The 18,461-nt window shown below is 35.2% G+C and overlaps 1 protein-coding gene across 2 annotated transcripts; it reads right to left on the reverse strand.

Annotated features, from left to right (window-relative positions):
• Positions 1–4,412: 4,412 nt before the first annotated feature.
• LOC143560231 (uncharacterized) lies at positions 4,413–16,484 on the reverse strand. 2 transcript variants are annotated; one of them, XM_077048573.1, is made up of 36 exons: positions 16,404–16,484; positions 15,968–16,111; positions 15,700–15,781; positions 15,426–15,504; positions 15,310–15,350; positions 14,890–15,084; positions 14,735–14,810; positions 14,563–14,643; positions 14,419–14,499; positions 14,184–14,260; positions 14,019–14,073; positions 13,883–13,931; positions 13,631–13,768; positions 13,333–13,414; positions 13,146–13,224; positions 12,848–12,894; positions 12,488–12,696; positions 12,311–12,398; positions 12,094–12,213; positions 11,901–12,019; positions 11,133–11,205; positions 10,925–11,044; positions 10,765–10,833; positions 10,493–10,663; positions 10,366–10,413; positions 10,155–10,296; positions 9,941–10,038; positions 7,611–7,755; positions 7,431–7,519; positions 7,225–7,335; positions 6,845–6,919; positions 6,705–6,770; positions 6,435–6,623; positions 5,162–5,272; positions 4,997–5,053; positions 4,413–4,856 (listed from the first exon to the last, which is right to left on the reverse strand). In XM_077048573.1, the coding sequence occupies exons 1-36, from the start codon at positions 16,424–16,426 to the stop codon at positions 4,674–4,676; spliced, it is 3,612 nt and encodes a 1,203-aa protein (XP_076904688.1). In that variant the 5' UTR covers positions 16,427–16,484; the 3' UTR covers positions 4,413–4,673. The 2 variants fall into 2 exon arrangements, with proteins under 2 accessions (XP_076904688.1, XP_076904687.1); XM_077048572.1 differs by having other exon boundaries at positions 4,997–5,077.
• Between the last annotated feature and the right edge of the window lie 1,977 nt (positions 16,485–18,461).

An 18,461-nucleotide genomic window follows, 5' to 3' on the forward strand; every position in this document is an offset into this window, starting at 1 on the left:
AGGAAGTGCAGCTGGACGGAATCCGAGCAACAATGAAGGGTATCAACTTGACCCTGCTGTTTAGGAAGCCATTGCTCAAGCTGTAGCTGCTGCAGTGAAGAACCTGCAACCTGAAAAGTCTGCTGGAAGCCATACCAGAGCTGCTGAGAGGTCAGGAGAGAATGGTAAGAAGGATGACGAGAGGGAGAAGGGTGACTCGAGTGAGGTTAGGTCTTTGAAGGTTGATGACAGAAGGAGGGGCCGAGGCGGGTGTAACTACAAGTCATTCAAAGGTTGTGACCCTCCGAAGCTTACTGGTTTAGGGGACACAATCACTACTCTCCAATAGATAACCGCAATGGATAAGGTTATCTGAATTAGCGAGTGCCGTCCTAATCAAGCTGTGGGTTATGCTACCCAATAGTTTGGTGATGAAGCCATGTACAGGTGGGAATCTGTTGAACAGAGGAAGAGTCGGGATGAGATTAAGGCATTGAGATGAGAAGACCTAAAGGAGATGGTCATGAAATGGTTTTGTGCTGATGCTAAGATTGAAAGGGCAGAGATCAAATTCTTGAATCTGAAGGCGGGTAAAATGACACACCGCGAATACACTACCGAATTCAATCGAATGTTCAGATTGGTGCCTGATATGGTTAACACCGAGGCCAAGAGCATAAAATGCTATGTGAGGGGACTGCCACAGAATGTCTGCACGCTAGTTAGGGCAAATATACCTGCTATGTTTGAATCCACTGTGGAACTCGCTGAGATGGTTCATGATGACTTGGTTGTGGATGATGTTGTGGTGGTGGAAGAAAAGAAGGATAAGAAGTGGGTCGATCATGTCAAACGACCTGGTACTTAGTTGTGGACCCCTAAGAACAAGCAGCCGAGAGTTTGGGAGAAGAGGTCGTGTAAGACCTGCAGGACGATGCATGGTGGTGAGTGCAAGCGGGGTAAAGGATCTGATGTTTGTTATAAGTGTGGAAAGGCTCATTGGGGAGAATGCAGGCTTGGATCGAATGCCTGTTATAAGTGTGGAAAGGTGGGGCATTATGCTCCGGATTCAGGTGAGTTTCTAGCCCTATTTCCTTGTTATGTTTTCGGGGCTGTGTGCATACTCGATGTGATAATACACTTACCTTAAATGGTAAGTGTATGCCATGTATGATTTATATGTCTTCTGAAGCTTGTCGGTACGTGAACGATCTTCGGGTATTGCACGTATTGACAAGGAATGTAAGTATATGAATTATGAATGGGTATGAAATGTATATGTATGACATGTGAGTACGTATTTATGTTAAAGAAAGTATATATATATATATATATATATATATATATAAGGTATAGTATGATATAAAGAAAGTATGCACGAAGATGGAGAAGTAAGGGATTAGACCATAATAATATCTGAGATAGAGAAGGAATGGATCAGACTCTAATAATATCTGAGATAGAAAAGGAATGGATCAGACCTTTATAATATCTTAGATAGAAAGGACAATAAGTATATAGTAATGAAGTAATAAAGTATGAACGTATGTACGAATGTATCTATTGAAAGTAAATTAGTACAATACTTATTGTGTATCTTCGGATGCATAATTGAAGGTAAGTGTACATTGTATGATGTATGATTAACTAGAACTCACTCAGCGTAGTTGACTTTTAGTATGAACTCAGGTGAGTAGAATGAGGCAGCTTGCTTGATGAGGACACATGGCATGGAATTGAAGGTACTGGCATCTCAAGGAAATGTTATGATGTTTAAAGACTATGTTTTATATTTAAATGAATATGAATGCTTGACAAGACAAAATTTGGAAGTTATGTAATATATTTCGTTTGAAGTTTTTATATTCCGCGAATGTTTTAGTTAACTCTGATATTTAGAACTGTGTTTATGAGTAAATCCAACGCCCAAAGTGGGCACCGATAACGGGGCCTTACAAGTTGGTATCACAGCAAAGTTCGAGAGAATTAAGCATCCTACATGCTTAGACTCATTTAAATAATAATAATAATAATAATAATAATAACACTAATAGTAATAATTTAAATCCTAAATGACTCCAAAATCCTTTTAAACCGATTTGTAACCGTTATGTCGTGTCATTTTATTTTATTGGTTATACCCTCTAATTTATATTATTTACAAATTTAATAACAACTTTTGTTTTTGTCAAATAAAGTACTTAAACCATATCAATTCCCAAATCCGTCATACGCCTTGTTATTATTTCACTAATCTTATTTAGTTAATATTAATATCAACTAGGAACTTCTGTTGACGTAACCCGAGTAGCTCGCCGCTTTTATCTTAAATTTTCTTTTATCGTCATCTCGTTCCCGTTAATCCACTCGTTAAGGTGAGTTTACATAACCCCCTTTTTCATCTTTTAAATTTTGGGGGTGACATGTATACCCTATTTACATTACTCATTTTTATTTCCTAATCTATTCAAAACACAATTCAATACATGTTTATGTGTGATTAATGCATGCTCTATGATAATGCTCTATGTGCTTAATTGTTTATATTATGTTTGGTGGTTGATATTTCATCATTATCTATCCTCATCTAGTATGATCATACATTTATCCAAGTACTTTGATTTCGTTTCAATAAGAACGGGTCCACATCTATTTAGTTGTTTACATTTTCATAAGAATTGTAATACCTCATCATTTACATATGAATTGTGATTTATCTATATATAATATATATATATATATATATATATAGGTGAGGGTTATTTTGAGAACCATAGTGAGTTTTAAGAACTTTAAGAACTCAATTTTAAACCACACATTTAATTAAATGATATGAAATATGTGGTTGAGATTAAATTTAATTAAAAAATAAAGCATGAGAGAGAATAAGTATTTTTGATAATTACACAAGTTTAAACGTTACTTACACATGTGTAAAAAGTCGATTCGGTGTGTAAAAAAATACCGTAATTTTTTGTACATCACTTACACTTACGTATTACACATGTGTAAAAAAAATTCGAAATTTTTTTTTTGTTACGTTGAGTTCTTTCGAGTTCTTAAAACTCAAAGTGGTTCTCAAAAGAAATCATCCCTATATATATATATATATATATATATATATATATATATATATATAACTTAAACTATGTATTCTCACCAATATTCTTGTTGACAAACTCTATTTTCATACATGTTACAGGTACAAGTAGTTGATATTTTTCAAGATGGAAGACAATAGTTTGACCTTAGGATATCTACTCATATTATACAAAAGAACAATTTATTTGATATAATTATTGTAATTGTGTACTTGATTTAAGGTTAATGAAATTAAATAATAATTGTCACGTTAATTAGTGTATTTTGAGTTACTGTCCAATCAATACGTTACGCCCCGACATGTTCTGCTGCCTTTGGTCGGGGTGTGACATAAACAATTTCAAGAAATTTTCAAATAAAGAACTAAAATAATTGAGCTTGAAAATGAGGTTATAGAGTTGAAAAGTAAATTAGACAAGTTTTGAAATTCGTCGTTTTTGTTGAATGAAATCATTGAAGTATCGGGTAAACAAAAGGGTTCTAAAACTGGTTTAGGCTTTGTTGAAGTTCCTCCACCATTTCATGATGAATATTCCCAAAATCCCTTTGCGGGAAAAGAAGAAATTGTAATTGAACCAGTCATGCATGAGGAGAAACCTAAACAAAGTAAAGAAGACGTATTTACTGCTTCATCTTCAACTCAAGAAACATATATTCAAAGCAACAAAGTTTTTTGTTGAGAATGTAATCATTGAAGATGTAGTTGAATTTGAAATTGTGCATAAAGACCATAACATTTCACGTTCAAATCACATTTTGTGTGAACCTCAAGAATTTGAGAAGTCTGTGTATGGCTCAAGCACATCTAAAGTGAAAAGGGCAAAGCAGCTAAGGTTAAGGCTAAGAAATCAGAAAAACCAAAGATTTCTTATGCGGATTTACTTTTTATTTTCATCGTATTATGTTCTCGTTTCTTATTAATAAAAAGAGTCGCATAAGGTTATACAATATCGTGTTTGGTTTTTATCAAATAAGGGGGTTTAGAGTGCACACTCTTTCACGTTATTATAACTGTGGTATTAAAAACTTAAAAAGTTGGGGGGCCAAACCCCTAGACCATAGGGAATTCCAAAGGGACAACACCCTTACGAGGTCAAGGGATGGGTCCCACACCCAGACTTGTGCACTCTTTCACGTTATTATAACTGTGGTATTAAAAACTTAAAAAGTTGGGGGCGAAACCCCTAGACCATAGGGAATTCCAAAGGGACAACACCCTTACGAGGTCAAGGGATGGGTCCCACACCCAGACTAAAAGTTGTATAGAAAATAAGTAGCAACTTCTACTAATCGCCGATTGTTGCAAACGAGTTATCAAAAGGCCAGTAAGAACAAAGTTACTGAAATCGAAAACATAGCTACCATCAATGGTGTTCTTGTCGTTGTTATTTGTAACTGCTTTATGTTGCCTTCGTCTATATCTTATTATGTTATGAGAAAGAGACATTAGTAACTTACTACAAAAATAAATTAAACACACTAACAAATCATACAATTTAAAACATTCATGTTCAATCTCCAACTTGTTTCCTCATTATTGGACTTATTGAATCAGAAAAAAATAACATGTACAACAAATGATTGCTTGACGCTTAGTTTGCTTTTCTTACTGACCCGAACAAATGCATCTTGTCTGCGACGACGGCTTTCATGGCCTCCTTAGCAGCCGCCATGACATGGACAAGATCTGTCTGAGGGCTTTTAAGGACGTCCATGTAAGCCTGCCTTACTTCTGTGTTTACATTAAACTTCCGCACTCCTAGCTTTATGCAATCCTGTAAATCATTTTCGCACAATCGCAGACGCCATCAAATTTATGACATTTATACCCTTGTTTAAAAGTTGCATTAAGATATCAGAGACTTGAAGTGTAACAAAAAAGAAAAAGGGTATAATGGTCATTTATAAATTGTACCTGGACAACTTCTTTAGGCAATCCTGAGGCTCCATGGAGAACAAGAAAGACTCCATTCTTTGAAGCCAATTCATACAGGTTCTAATTCAAAGTAACAAAATAAAGGTTAAAAAAAATAAATAAATATGAATCTAAGTAAATGTGATTAAGAAATGTTCAACCGACCTTAAGCAAATCAAGCCGAAGCTTTGGCCCACTTGCAGGGTACTTTCCATGAACATTACCGATACACACTGCTAAAGCGTCAATACCTGTCTCATCAATGAATTCTTGAGCCTGCAATTCAAATGAAGAAAGATTAATGATTATATTATAAGAACTAAAAAGATATTAGACAAAAGTATAGAAAACGTCCTTCACGTGTACATAAAATTGCAGGTTTCATCCTTTTACATTTCTTATAATTAAGGTAGTGTTTGGTATGCAGTAATGACAGAGGGAATGAAATGATTGATTGTGTTGGAATGAAAAAATGATGTTTGGTTGCTCAATGAGATGGAATCACCCATTACACGTGGAATCTCATTCCATCAAAACCATTCCTCTTTCACTCTACTCTCTCAACACCACCACCTGTCATCAACTACCACTGCTACCATCACCACCACCACCACCACCACCACCACCACCACTTGACCGCCACCATCGCCGCCTGACCACCACCACCGCCACCATCATTGTCGCTGCCTGACCACCACCACCTAACCGCCATCACCGTCGTTGCCACCTTACCATTGCCATCATCACCTGACCACCAATGCTACCACCGCCACTTGACCAACGCCAATCCCACCACCGCCAATGCCGCCCGACCGCCACCACCACCACCATTGTCGCCACTGCCACCCCCATTTTCGTCACCGGTGCTACCACCGCCTTCGCCATTGTAACTTTTTATATTTTGGTAAAAAAAATTATTTTGAGATAGGAGTATTTTTATTATTTCTAATTCATTCCTACATTTTTTTGGATACCAAACAACATAAAGTAATAATTCATTTCATTCCCATAAGTTAACCAAACAAGACAAAGGAATGGTAATGATCCATTTCATTCCCTTGCCCATTCAATTCCTTCTTCCATTCCATTCCCCCTCCATTCTATTACCTCCAACCAAACATACCCTATGTACTTAACTAGCTTCAGAAAAACTTATAAAATAAAAGTGATGAAAAGAATAAAAGTAAAAAAATAAGGAAATTTAAAAGAAAGAAAAAAAAAAGTACGAAAATTACATATTTGGTCCCTAGGGTAAAATTGTCATTTTCAAAAAAGTAACTGAAGTTTTTACTGGCAGTTAGTGTAAAGAATGTACTCTGTTACAAAGAGTTAACATAAAAGATAGATGTTAAGCGTGATCTTTGAAGATGAAGGATGAAACTTGCAACAGAAAATGTCCTTTATCAAAATATAAATATAAACTGAAGGAATGATATACCTGGTTTACATCGGTCAACTTTGCTTCATAGTCTTGTACGGTCAAATCATCTTCAGTTCCAGATAATCTACCTAATTCAGCTTCTACCGACATACCCTTTTTGTGTGCTAAGGATGAAATGTATTTTGTGTATGAGATGTTCTCTTTAAAGGGTAAGTGTGAACCGTCTACCATGACCGAGTCAACTTGCTGTGTATGAATTCAGATACTATATAAATAAACATAAAGAATTTGTTTGTTTCAGAAAATATATATTAAGAAGCTGGTTACCAACTCAAGAACTTCCAGTAGTTCTTGCTTGGAACTACCATGATCAAAATGCACAGTAATAGGCACCTGCAGAACATATACTTATTAATAATCATTTTTTTATTTTTTATTCATATAAAATATTCATTCAGAACACATACAGTTGCTTGCTGAGCAGCAGAGATGCAGCATGCCACTAATGGTGTCCCTCCTTGCTTTAAAGCACCAGGATGGATCTGTAAAAAATAATGCTATAGATTTTCAATACATAATAAACACAAGATATGATTTTTAGTTACTTTCATTGATATATATTAGTAACACGTTATATGGTATTTACTTTACAACAACAAATGCAAAATCACAGGTCAAATTGGCTGATTTTTTTATAGGTAGGTCCGGTTAGCTTGGCCCATAACACCTTTTTTTATTCAAAAAAAATTATATTTTTTATTAATAAAATCAGTTTATATCATGTTCCTTTATATACAATTACTGAGAAGGTTTTAAGCATTAGAACAAAATGTGGGAGATACAAAACCTGCAAAATAGCAGGACTTTTTAGCTCTTCAGCAGCGGCAATAACTGCTTCAACCCCTTCGAGATTATAAACATTGAATGCTCCAATGGCGTATCCTCCCCTTTCTGCATCCTATACATTGAATGCTCCAACTCGTTTACTAAACAAAAAAAAAAAGAAAAAAAAAAGAAAAGGAAACCATATGTTGCTTGTGTATATAACTTTACCACAAGAAGCTCTTTAGTTGATGACAGTTTGGCCGGACGGGCCCAACATTTGACCACTTCAGCTAGTGCCATGCTGTCACCAACATTTCCTGTGTCGCATATGTTTGACAAGTGTCACATCCAAGAGAATAGTGCAAAAAAATATATTACAAGAATAAGGATGTTTAGAATTCAGTATACCTGGAAAAACAATGTAGGGAACTCCTGGATGCCTGCTTTCTGGGCCCAGCTGCCACAATGGTACACCAGCCAATGCTTGCCCCACTATTTTGGCACGCTTTGCTTCTAAAGCTTTTGTAGCAATATCTGATGATGTAATTCCACCCTATGAAAACAGAAGCTGGTTAATATATGAACCTTTGTATATTGATCATGTGTTACATATAACACCTTAATTGTATTTATTACATAAAGCCAATTCTTGCCGAAAGACAAGGGCACATGCACCAATCAGCCGGTGTCCCGATGATTGAGTGTTATGTGTCTTATGTCCAAGGCTTGATTCAAAACTACTATTGAGCCGGGGGGTCTCACCGGAAGCAGCCTCTCTATCCCTATGGGATAGAGGTAAGGCTGTCTACATCTTACCCTCCTCAGACCCTACCATAGCATTGCTATTGGTGGGATATACTGAGTACGATGATGATGATGATGATGATGATGATGATGATGATGATGACATAAAGCCAATTCTTTATCTTATACAAATTTTAATCCAAGTGTAACAAACTTCATGTATCGAAGGTAACTGAAGTGATCTTTTTACTACAAATAATGATTAATGTCTCTACTACAAAGCAATGACAAAATCAACATATGTGCTGTATTGAACATGCATATTTCAGTGCTCCTCGATCTATTTAAATTAATAAGATGATGATGACGGCATGTTACATTATTTCTGGTGGATGTGCACTTTCAGAAACTCTACCAGGTTTCTAATTTATATATGTAATTTTGGGATTTATACAAGGCTTATGGAAGATGTGAGTTGCAAAGGCTTTAAAATTACAAATCATGATTTATGGCAAATTTGTGGAAAACATGGAAATTAGGAAATAATCAGATTATCAAATCCCACGTTTCGCACGCAACACAGTCCTAATTTCTAGTAAAGTTTCTTCTAGTTGCTTAAATGAATAGCTCTGCCAGTTACTAAATACTTTAATAGTGCAAATTCAGTACGTATTCATTTAGCAAATGGAAGAACATTGCGAAATTGCTAAAAGTCAGTTGACATGGTACTGAGGTGTTAAATCATGAAATGGGCTGATGACATTCGACAACTGATGCATTCACATATATGATCTAATTTGTCAGATGCAATTGGATCACGTATTCTGTAGAAGAAAGTTGCAAGAAGATACTGATAAAGGCCCGATTAAAGTATACTCGAGAAGGAAACGGGCCACAACTGCCAATATGGGCCAGCTGAATTCTGTTTTTGGGTTTAAACTGGATCCATTTGGTCAAGGAGTTAGTGGTAAGTTGGAAGAGTGGGCAGCAGTTACTATGGCCTTTATTAACAGGAAAATAAAAGAGTGAGGAGCTGTTCCTATGCCAGCAGTTACACGTTTTGGGTTAATAAAAGCAGGCTTCTTATTTGTGTATTTTTCATTCTAGTTTTTCATTATCAACTAGTATTTTGTAATTGGAGACATTGCCCCTCTCGAATCGGGCTGTTTTATCTCAGTTTGAATAAAAGTTGCCTACTTGAATATTAGATCTTATCAGATACCCTTTCTACCATTAGCACCTAAATGTTATGATCTGCTTAATAATAATAGTGAATTTGTATCAAAATTTATGAGATAAGTTACTCAAAGTTCAGTAGTATGTAACATTGTAACCCTATAATGGAGATTGATAGAATCCCAAAATCAAACGAAGGTAATTGATAGATTTTATTGCTTGAAACAGAAATATATTACAAAATAGAATACCCGATTCGAGATGGGTTAATCTCCGAGAACATAGGTTAGCCAATTTGAGATGGCAATTCTCCAAATAAAGGTTAAGAAACCCAAAGTTTGATTAACATAAACATAGCCTCCTTCTCAACTAGAACAAAATATATAAATAAGCATTATCATAATAACAACTGGTCCTAAACTTAAGCTACCTATTTATTAATAGATTAATAACTCGCCTAAACTTCAGCTACCCAACAACTTACTAATTCCCTTTTTTGATATTTAGTAGAATAGGCTTTGCGATTCAAAAGAGGATAGCGGCGCAACTTGTTGCTCGCTTACCCATTATCCAGATGTAGCTCGGTTTGTGTTTATATGTGTAAGATGAGCAAGACTTTTCAACAAAAAAAATCAAGGTAAAAAAAAATAACTGCTTTGACCAAGATTTGGTATTGTATCAGAGATGCATGATCTCCATGAGTTAATGAAATACTATCAGTTAATATCTACATAATCTTAGCTACCAGTTGGGCTGATATTCATTGTAGAATAAAGATAACTGAAATACTGAACTTCATAAGTTCATATATGATATACCTTTGCAAGAATGTAGCGTGGACTTGTTTTTATCCTTCTGACTATTTCCACCAGCCCAGAGCTCACCTTGAAATTGATATCCAGACTCTCATCAGGAGCTGAAATTTTATAAATAACAAATAGTGAAAGTCAGCACTTAAAATCTTCTTTGTGACGGCTTCAAGCATACTTCAGCCCGTGAAAAGCAAAAAAAACAAAACTTAAAGGCACTCACTCTTCCCAGTGATAAGTTCCCGACTGGACATCACCAAAGTGTCATTACAAGTCCTGAGGTAAACATCTGCCAGCTCAGCTGCATGACTGATTTCTTCCTCCCTCTCTTCTGCTGACTTCATTGCAAGTTTCTCAACAGAAACCTAAAGAAAAATGCATATATGTTATATACTGAAAGTTTGTCACAAAACTTACATGTTTCCATCAGTTACCTCGATGGTTCTCAGATTATGACCACATTGTAACTTTAGCTCTTCAACCTGCAGATTTCTAAGATATTAAGAACATATAATATTAACTAGAATGCAAAAAAGAACAGCGATTTCTACAAAACTAAACCTGTTTGGTGGTCTTTGGGACATATGAGCCCACAACAATAAGTCCACCACCATTTCCTTTACCGATTCCAAGATCTTTAGGCAAGATTGGATCTTTTGATATGATTCCAATTCTAGCAGATACAAAACTAGCAGCAGTACGACACAGGAAATGTTTCCCTTTCAGTTCTGCCTGTCAGTGAATCACAAGCCCAGAAACAACTTTTTTAGTATTTCACATATTTATTATTAAAATTATATGAATAACCTGAGACATAATGGAATTTCATGTACCTGAACCATACCAGCTGAAAAGACAGCCATGTCTCTGTCACTAGCTGCATTCACTATACATGTCGAACCCTGTTTTTACCAGCAAAAAGATATAAAAGCCTATTGCATTGTACATATAAAAGTTTATTGCATTATACATATAAATGTTTGTGCTTTAAACCTTCTGTAAACTGCAAAGATGCTCACAGACAGCTGCTGGTCCTCCATTACGTAACAATTGTATAGAAACTGATGAAACGCTGCTAGCAGGTATACGCCCCTTAGTTTTCTCCTCAACCCACTGGGATCCAACAGATACAGTTAAAAACATTTTAATAATGGTTTCACATTAGCAGGTTTAAACTGTTCATGTGGGAAGTTACACAGACCTCACACAGGTTTGAAGATTTATAACCAAACGAAGCATCTTTAGCAAACTCAGTATCTCCTGCAGGAATGAGGCTATATAGGCAAAATTCTAAATATCAGTACTCTTGATTTACTTAAACTGTGTGATTAAAAAAAATATATGTCAATGTATAGTATCAGATCAAAGGGCATGTAGCCCAATGGTATCTGGTGGTGCAATAGGTGCTCCCTCCCTTTGAAAGTTGAGGCTTCAAATCCCGTGGTAGGCGGGTTAGGTGGATTTATGAGTAGATTATTTAGGGATGAGCAATAACCGAACCGTAAACCAAACCAGACCATTAACCAAACCAAACCAAACCGAACCGTTAACCAAACCAAACCAAACCAAACCGAATAACGACGAAACCGAACCGAAAATTAACCGATAACCAAATTAACCGAAAAGGAAAAGGGGTTATCGGTTATTTTCTCTACCGTCGGCTAACCGAAGTTAACCAAATCGAACTATTCATATTTTCATATATTTTTAGCTTTTATACCTACATTTCATGTTTTATAGCACCATTTCATGTATTTATATATCTATTTCATGTATCTATACATTCATTTCATGTATTTATGCATTGATTTCATGTATTTGTATATAAAAATTTTAGCCCAAATTTGTTTTTGGTGATTAAACGAAATTAACAGAATTGAACCGAATAAACCGAAAACCGATTGGTTCAGTTGTTATTAACCGAACCATGCACACTCCTAGATTATTAGCTGTTCGAAAAGAATAGTACCGATCAGAATCAGCAACATAATGCACATCATCGATGGTGAAACGACCTCCTTGCAAGAAAAAAGGGCAAATAATCCAAGCATCCATTTCTCCGAGTACTGAAACAGCTGCATCCGGTTCCTATAAAATTCACATAAAATGCCAAATTATCATTACATTATAACAAGTTACGCAACAAAAATGTTAACTGTCACCTCAGGAAAATGTCCTCTTAATGTAGAATCACCACGTAATACTACAGTGTAGTCATTGTTTCCAACTGATTTTGCTGCAGTAGATAGGTTTTGGCAAATCTCTGTTATTAGTGTGCTTGCCTGCATGAAGAAGAACGTACACAAAATGCACACTTGAATATTCAAAACCAAAAAGAAAAAAGACATATAATGTGTAATGATTATGGATGTTTGTTACCTTATCAGAGCTCAGAGCCCGAGAGTTTGTCAGAATAAAAAAGCATTTAGGTCTACTTCTCAACTGTTCAGCAAGTGACTCAACATTCCTTTAAAAGAATGATACAACCAGATGTCAGGTTATCTATTTATAACAGAATGTAGGTTAATACTTCAAAATTAAGCGGAATGTGCTCACCATTCAGTCAATACATCAACATCATGGACTGTTTGAGTTCCAGTTGGATCATCATCCAAAACAACCAAAGTCTTTAAGTTGTTATCCAGTTTACGTATGTCATCCAGTGGATCCAGTGCCCACTCAGTTGGAAGAGATTCCAAGGCCTTTTGTTTACTAATCACAGCATGTTTTCCTTCAACATTGACACCTGTTAATGTCTCGTATACCTGCTCAAATGAAAGAAATATATGTTTTCATCATCATATATTACTGAAGAACAAGATACAGTTACAAATTAACTAGTCAAATATAAGAAGACGAGGACTATAATTTCTATTATGATGATCAAGTCCAATGCATATGCCTCAAGTAACTTACCTTAACAACAGCTGAATCATCTAACCGTCCCCACCCAGAAGCAGAACCTAAAAGTGGGAAGAAAATATTTATCATTAAAACAATTGTCACCATCTTCAATCATTATTTTCAAACAAACTATAGAACTATATTGAAGTAATGAAATAGGATTGCGTATTTTTTTTCATTTCACCAAACCTAAAAGCTAAAAGGGAAATCTAGAAACAGGCATTAAAAGGGCTTATAAACTTATCGTCTTTTACTTTTAATTTGTTTTCTTAAATATACTATATTCTAAAATCTTTGTTCATCCAACCACCTGACAAGAACAACTGGAGTGCAACAGTAGAAATGTGAAGTGGAACTCTACGAGATGCACATTCACGAGCCACAATACCCTGCAAATAGAAGAGGTTGATAAATGTAAAGTGGAAACTGAAATTATTATATAGTTACTTTTGAGTAAAAAAGGAACTGAATATATGGCTATAGTCAGACGGTCAGACCAGATCCTTAACGAAGATATCAAGTGCAGATAAGGGAGTATAATCATTTTCCACCATGTGCGGACCACGATTCTCAAACATCCTGCAACCATAAAACAGAAGTTTCACACACAAAAAAAAATGAGATAAAACATTTTATAAAGCGGGGGGGGGGGGGGGGGGGGGGGGGGGCATTAATGAAGGAGTGATGAAGGTACATGAATAGTGATTTTATGACCCACCATCTACTAGTCCAAGTTTTAAGTTCAATGAGCTTCGTAACGGATAACAATTTATAAAGTAAGATAAATGGTCATACCAAGATGTTCCTTCACTATCTTTTATAACATCAAACAAGATTCTTGTATCTAATCCCAATCGAGCACCAAATGCCATTGCTTCAGCTGCTGATGCTATATGAACTCCAGCCAGTAGTTGATTCACCATCTTTACACCACTACAGAACAAAGATAACACGTTAATAATACACCTTTTCACATGTATTTGATACGTCATAACAAAATTATGACAATGTGATGCAGGAAAAGTAAAAAGGGCAACCAAGGTATACCTTCCAGCTCCGCAACCCCCTTTTATCACATATAGCTTCTCACTTAATGCTGTTGAATTGAAAAGGCACACAAATTTAAGTAATAATCATAGAAGTTATTGTATCAGACTTGGAAGGTTAAAAAAATGCTAATTACCTGAAAGAACTGAGCCAGCATGCTCAAGTGCTTCATCTGCACCTGATGTCATAATCTGAATAATGTATGTAGAACAAAGCGAGTTTTACACAAAAATCATAAAAGTTATGACACAACCAGTTATTCTAAGTGAGATTTATTCAGTAAAAAAAACAACTTACGCACCGTCAGTGTTCCTTCAGAAGCCCTTATGACACCACCAGATACAGGGGCATCAATCAATTTCAATCCCTTGTTCTCATCTACAGTTTGTAGCAAAAAGATGAAAATGTGTTCAAAAAGACACTTGACACATGAGACATTTTAAATATAAAAACCTAACCAACCATGCAATAGAAAATGCTAAAGCAGATACTATACAAACTATATATTATAACCAAACACCAAATGTAAGACCTACTTTGTAAGCGCAGCTCAAGGCAGCTGACAAAAGCAGGAGAAACTGTGGATGAAAGGACAATAGATGATCCAGGTGGAAGAGCTACAAAAAAAGGAGGAACAGATTAATTCAAATCACAAACCTGTAGATTATATTTAGACATACCTGACACAGCCCCATCAACACCATATAGTACACTTTCAGCTTGTACTTCATTTGTGACCATCACAACGAGAACATCAGCATCTGAAAGACCCCAAAAAAGAAAAGACTTAAAAATTTCTTTGAATAAAGCTGCATATAAAAGAAAAAGTAACCTTAAATTTTTTTGTGTTACCTTTTGATACTTCTGCAGGAGAGTTTCCAATCAAACCACCAGCATTTTCAAACCTAGATAGAGTTGGCTTATATACCTGTCAAAGAGAAATCATGAATCAACATTACATTATTTTTCCTCGTTAACCAAAAGACAGTACAAAAAAGAAGTGTTACATCATATCCTTGGACACAGAAATTGGATTTCAAAAGATGAGTTGCCATGCCGAATCCCATTGCTCCTAGACCAATAAAACCTATCTTATTTGGTCGTTTTGATTTTTCACGAAGTTGATTTGCCAATAGTTCGGGATTGTAAGTTTCTGCCTTTGCTGCATCCATAATTTGTACTCCAAGTACTTTTTCCCAAACCTGCACAAAAGAATTGATGAATTCTGACACATAAATGCAATACATATATTGTTTTGACAGTAACCTTGTTTAATAAAATGATTAAGGATGTTTTACGTGTTAAAAATACAGTGTTAATGAGTTTTGACCCATTCACAAGTAAATGGGTCGAAATTGCCAAATATTTAATTAAGTGTATACGGGGAAGGCTACTAGCAGATAGATAAATGATAGTAAAATCATAACCTTAAAACCATCAAGACCATCTGCATCTGAGTGTCTAGAGCCTGTTGGACGTACACATAAAGAGCAATCACACATTATTCATTTGGTTTGAAGTAGTCATAGAATGTAACCCATACCTGCTAAGAATTGTTGATGAGTAGCAGCCAATAGTGGAAGAGGAAATACAAGTGACTTGGCAGTGTCCAAAACTGTCCCCTGTAGTTGAGTTATATTAATATGGAAACAAACACTAAATAATAAAAAAAAATAAAAATAAGACAGCCCTCGCCCCCACTTAAAAAAAAAACAGGATCTGTCATGTTTTAAAAACTAAGCAAGATATCACTATCCTTAGGTGATGGAGGAAAAGTAGACGTGACGAGATCCAAAAACACAGTTGAGGCGAGTTACCAAATCTTGAGCAGAAGCATTTGGGAAATTATCCTTGATTTGATTCCCTTGTAATAAATTGGGGATGTAGTTTTTGAAAATCCTGCATATAAATGAGCAAGCAAAATCAAGCTTATTACATAAAAAGTGCAAGAAAGCAGTAACAGAGAAATGCAAGCACAAATAATTATACAGTTATAGCATATCGCATATAAACCCTTATTCAATAACTAATCAGGCATGATCGTAATACCGTAAGCATACTTTGCTTACAGCATTGTGTGTGTACCATGAGTTGCCGGCTGCATTTGATATGATATCATACAATATCCAAGGATGAATACCAGCTTGAACACCGAGAGAAATGGCCTCGACAGAAGAAACAAAATGAATCCCCTTAAGCAACTCGATTACCATCTTAGATTTTCTTTCTCTGAAAAGAAAGAAAGAAAGAAAGGAACCCTAGTTATCCATCCGTACAACTGATTCAAATTCTTACACTTTCGATCATTCATTCATATGCATAAGTTATCAATCAGTACAAGTAAGTTAAGTCAGTAATGAATGAATCATATGCAATCATTCATTTGCAATGCAATAATAATAATACCTCAAATCATCAAATAAATAATTAGAGAGTGAAGCAAGTAATAAAAAAAAACTAGAATGAAGGATCTACATGTAGATGTAGTTAATTATTATTATTATTACGGAAATGAGAGTACCTGGATGAGTGATCGGAATCCATTTGGATTTGGATTGAATTGAAGACGTACGGATGGCTTGCTTGCTTCTATGCTATGATGGAGCCCCGTATATATATTATATTGTATATATATTATATTAATATTAATATTAATATACATATACTTTACTGGGTGGGTGTATATGTAAGAGAATTCTCACCCAATTACCTTTCTCTAATTTCAAATTTCAAACTTACACGACACTTCTCCATTTCTTATACATTTATAAAAACTTACGTCTCTGTGTCCCAAAAAAGAAATTTTCTTCTCTTACAACCACTTTGCATTTGTCTCTCTTTCACTCACAACACACTAAATCACTTCTTACGTTATAACAACTTTACTCGCATATTTCAATGGATTAAATGTGAATGCTATAGAACTTTACATTCTATGGAAATAAAATTTTCTTTTCTTCATTCTTTCTTCTTTCTTCTTTCTTCTTTCCTTTATGTATCATCATTTTTAATAATAACATGGTTTGGAGTAAGGTTCTTAATCATGCTCTTTGTTTCAACTGGTTTCTCTCTTTTCATCGGTTTTCTTTCTTCTTGATCTTTTTCATTATTCCCAAGGGATTGATAAGCGATTAAGGAACAAACTTCTACAATGCACAAATGGAGAAAGTATTGACTAGATATGAAGTGCATTATCATCTCGCTACACCTTATTACCCATAAACTAGTGGTCAGGTGGAAGTCACCAATCGGGGTATCAAACGAATCTTGAATAAAACTATTAGTCATAATCGAAGAGATTGGTCAGACAAACTAGACACAACCCGTTCGTACAAAACTTCTATAGGCACATGTAAGGCCCTGTTACCAGTGCCCTACATTTGGGCATTGGATTTACTCATTGACATAGTTCTAAACATCATAGTTAATAAAAACATTCGTAGAATATTAAAACATTCATAAAACAGTACACATTAGTCCATAACTTGTCTTATCAAACATATTATCTTTCATATTAAAACATAAATTAATAACCTCTTGAGTCTTCAGATGCCAGTCTCTTATTCATATGCCACGTGTTCCCTTCAAACGAGCTGCTTCATTCTACTCACCTGCGTGCATACTAAAAGTCAGTTACGCTGAGTGAGTTCTAGTTAATCATATGACATACAATACATTCACAATTACGTACTTTCATACATACTTTATATTCTCATACTTAGGTCATAATATACATACTTACTTTCATACTTTATTCTAAACTCTATTTTACTTTATTCTATTATGCCTCGGATATTATTAGGGTTCAGTCTCTTTTCTTCCTTGAGTATTATTAGGGCTCAATCCCTTTCTGCCTCGAGATTTATAAAGGGTTCGGTCCCTTTTCTGCCTCGGATATTTTTAGGGTCCGGTCCATTTCTACCTTGAGTATTATTAGGGCTCGGTCCCTTTCTTCTGTACATAGCTATCTCTTACATCCATTCATAACATACGTACATATCATTCACACATTATACATAACATTATAACTTGACAGTACGTGCAATATCCGAAGATCGTTCACATACCGACAAGCAATCATTCATACCTTTCACATAATCACATAAGGCATACTTATCACTTAGGATAAGTGTATTAACAATTCACATCGAGTATGCACACAGCCCCGAAAACTTAACAAGGAATGGGGCTAGAAACTCACCTGGATCCTGTTTCTTTCTCCGTTAATAGTTAATCCTTTCTTTAGTTGAGCTCTGCTGACTGTACATTAATTATACGTATTAATATATGTCCTTATTGCATTTTAGCCAAAAAATGTCTAAGTCGGATCTAATTTATTGGTTTGTTTTAGATTACATTATACTTAGTGAATGTTGTTCTCTAAACCCTAATGTATAAGGTATTTAATTATTTTAAAATTCTTCTCTTTATTTATAACCCTAACCTTGATTATACTTCTAATGTGAAACGACGTGGGTGCATGTATATGTATGTATATATACATATATTCATTTATTACACACGGGTTACACCATGCATACGGGTCTCTAAGTGTAACCCATCGTGTATGTAAGCGATT

The sequence above is a fragment of the Bidens hawaiensis genome, unplaced genomic scaffold, assembly GCF_021521415.1.
Source record: "Bidens hawaiensis isolate Kalapana, Puna unplaced genomic scaffold, B.hawaiensis_p1.1 tig00020241_1, whole genome shotgun sequence".
Classification (NCBI taxonomy): domain Eukaryota; kingdom Viridiplantae; phylum Streptophyta; class Magnoliopsida; order Asterales; family Asteraceae; genus Bidens; species Bidens hawaiensis.

Bases quoted from the DNA above. Each gene is read 5' to 3' on its own strand.
- LOC143560231 (XM_077048572.1), bottom strand. From the start codon at position 16,426: ATGGATTCCGATCACTCATCCAG. The intron at 15,505-15,699 runs GTAACTCGCCTC...ACTCAACTACAG, and splicing joins ATGCTTCTGCTCAAGATTTG to GGGACAGTTTTGGACACTGC. The intron at 12,214-12,310 runs GTAACAAACATC...TTCTTCATGCAG, and splicing joins GGGCTCTGAGCTCTGATAAG to GCAAGCACACTAATAACAGA.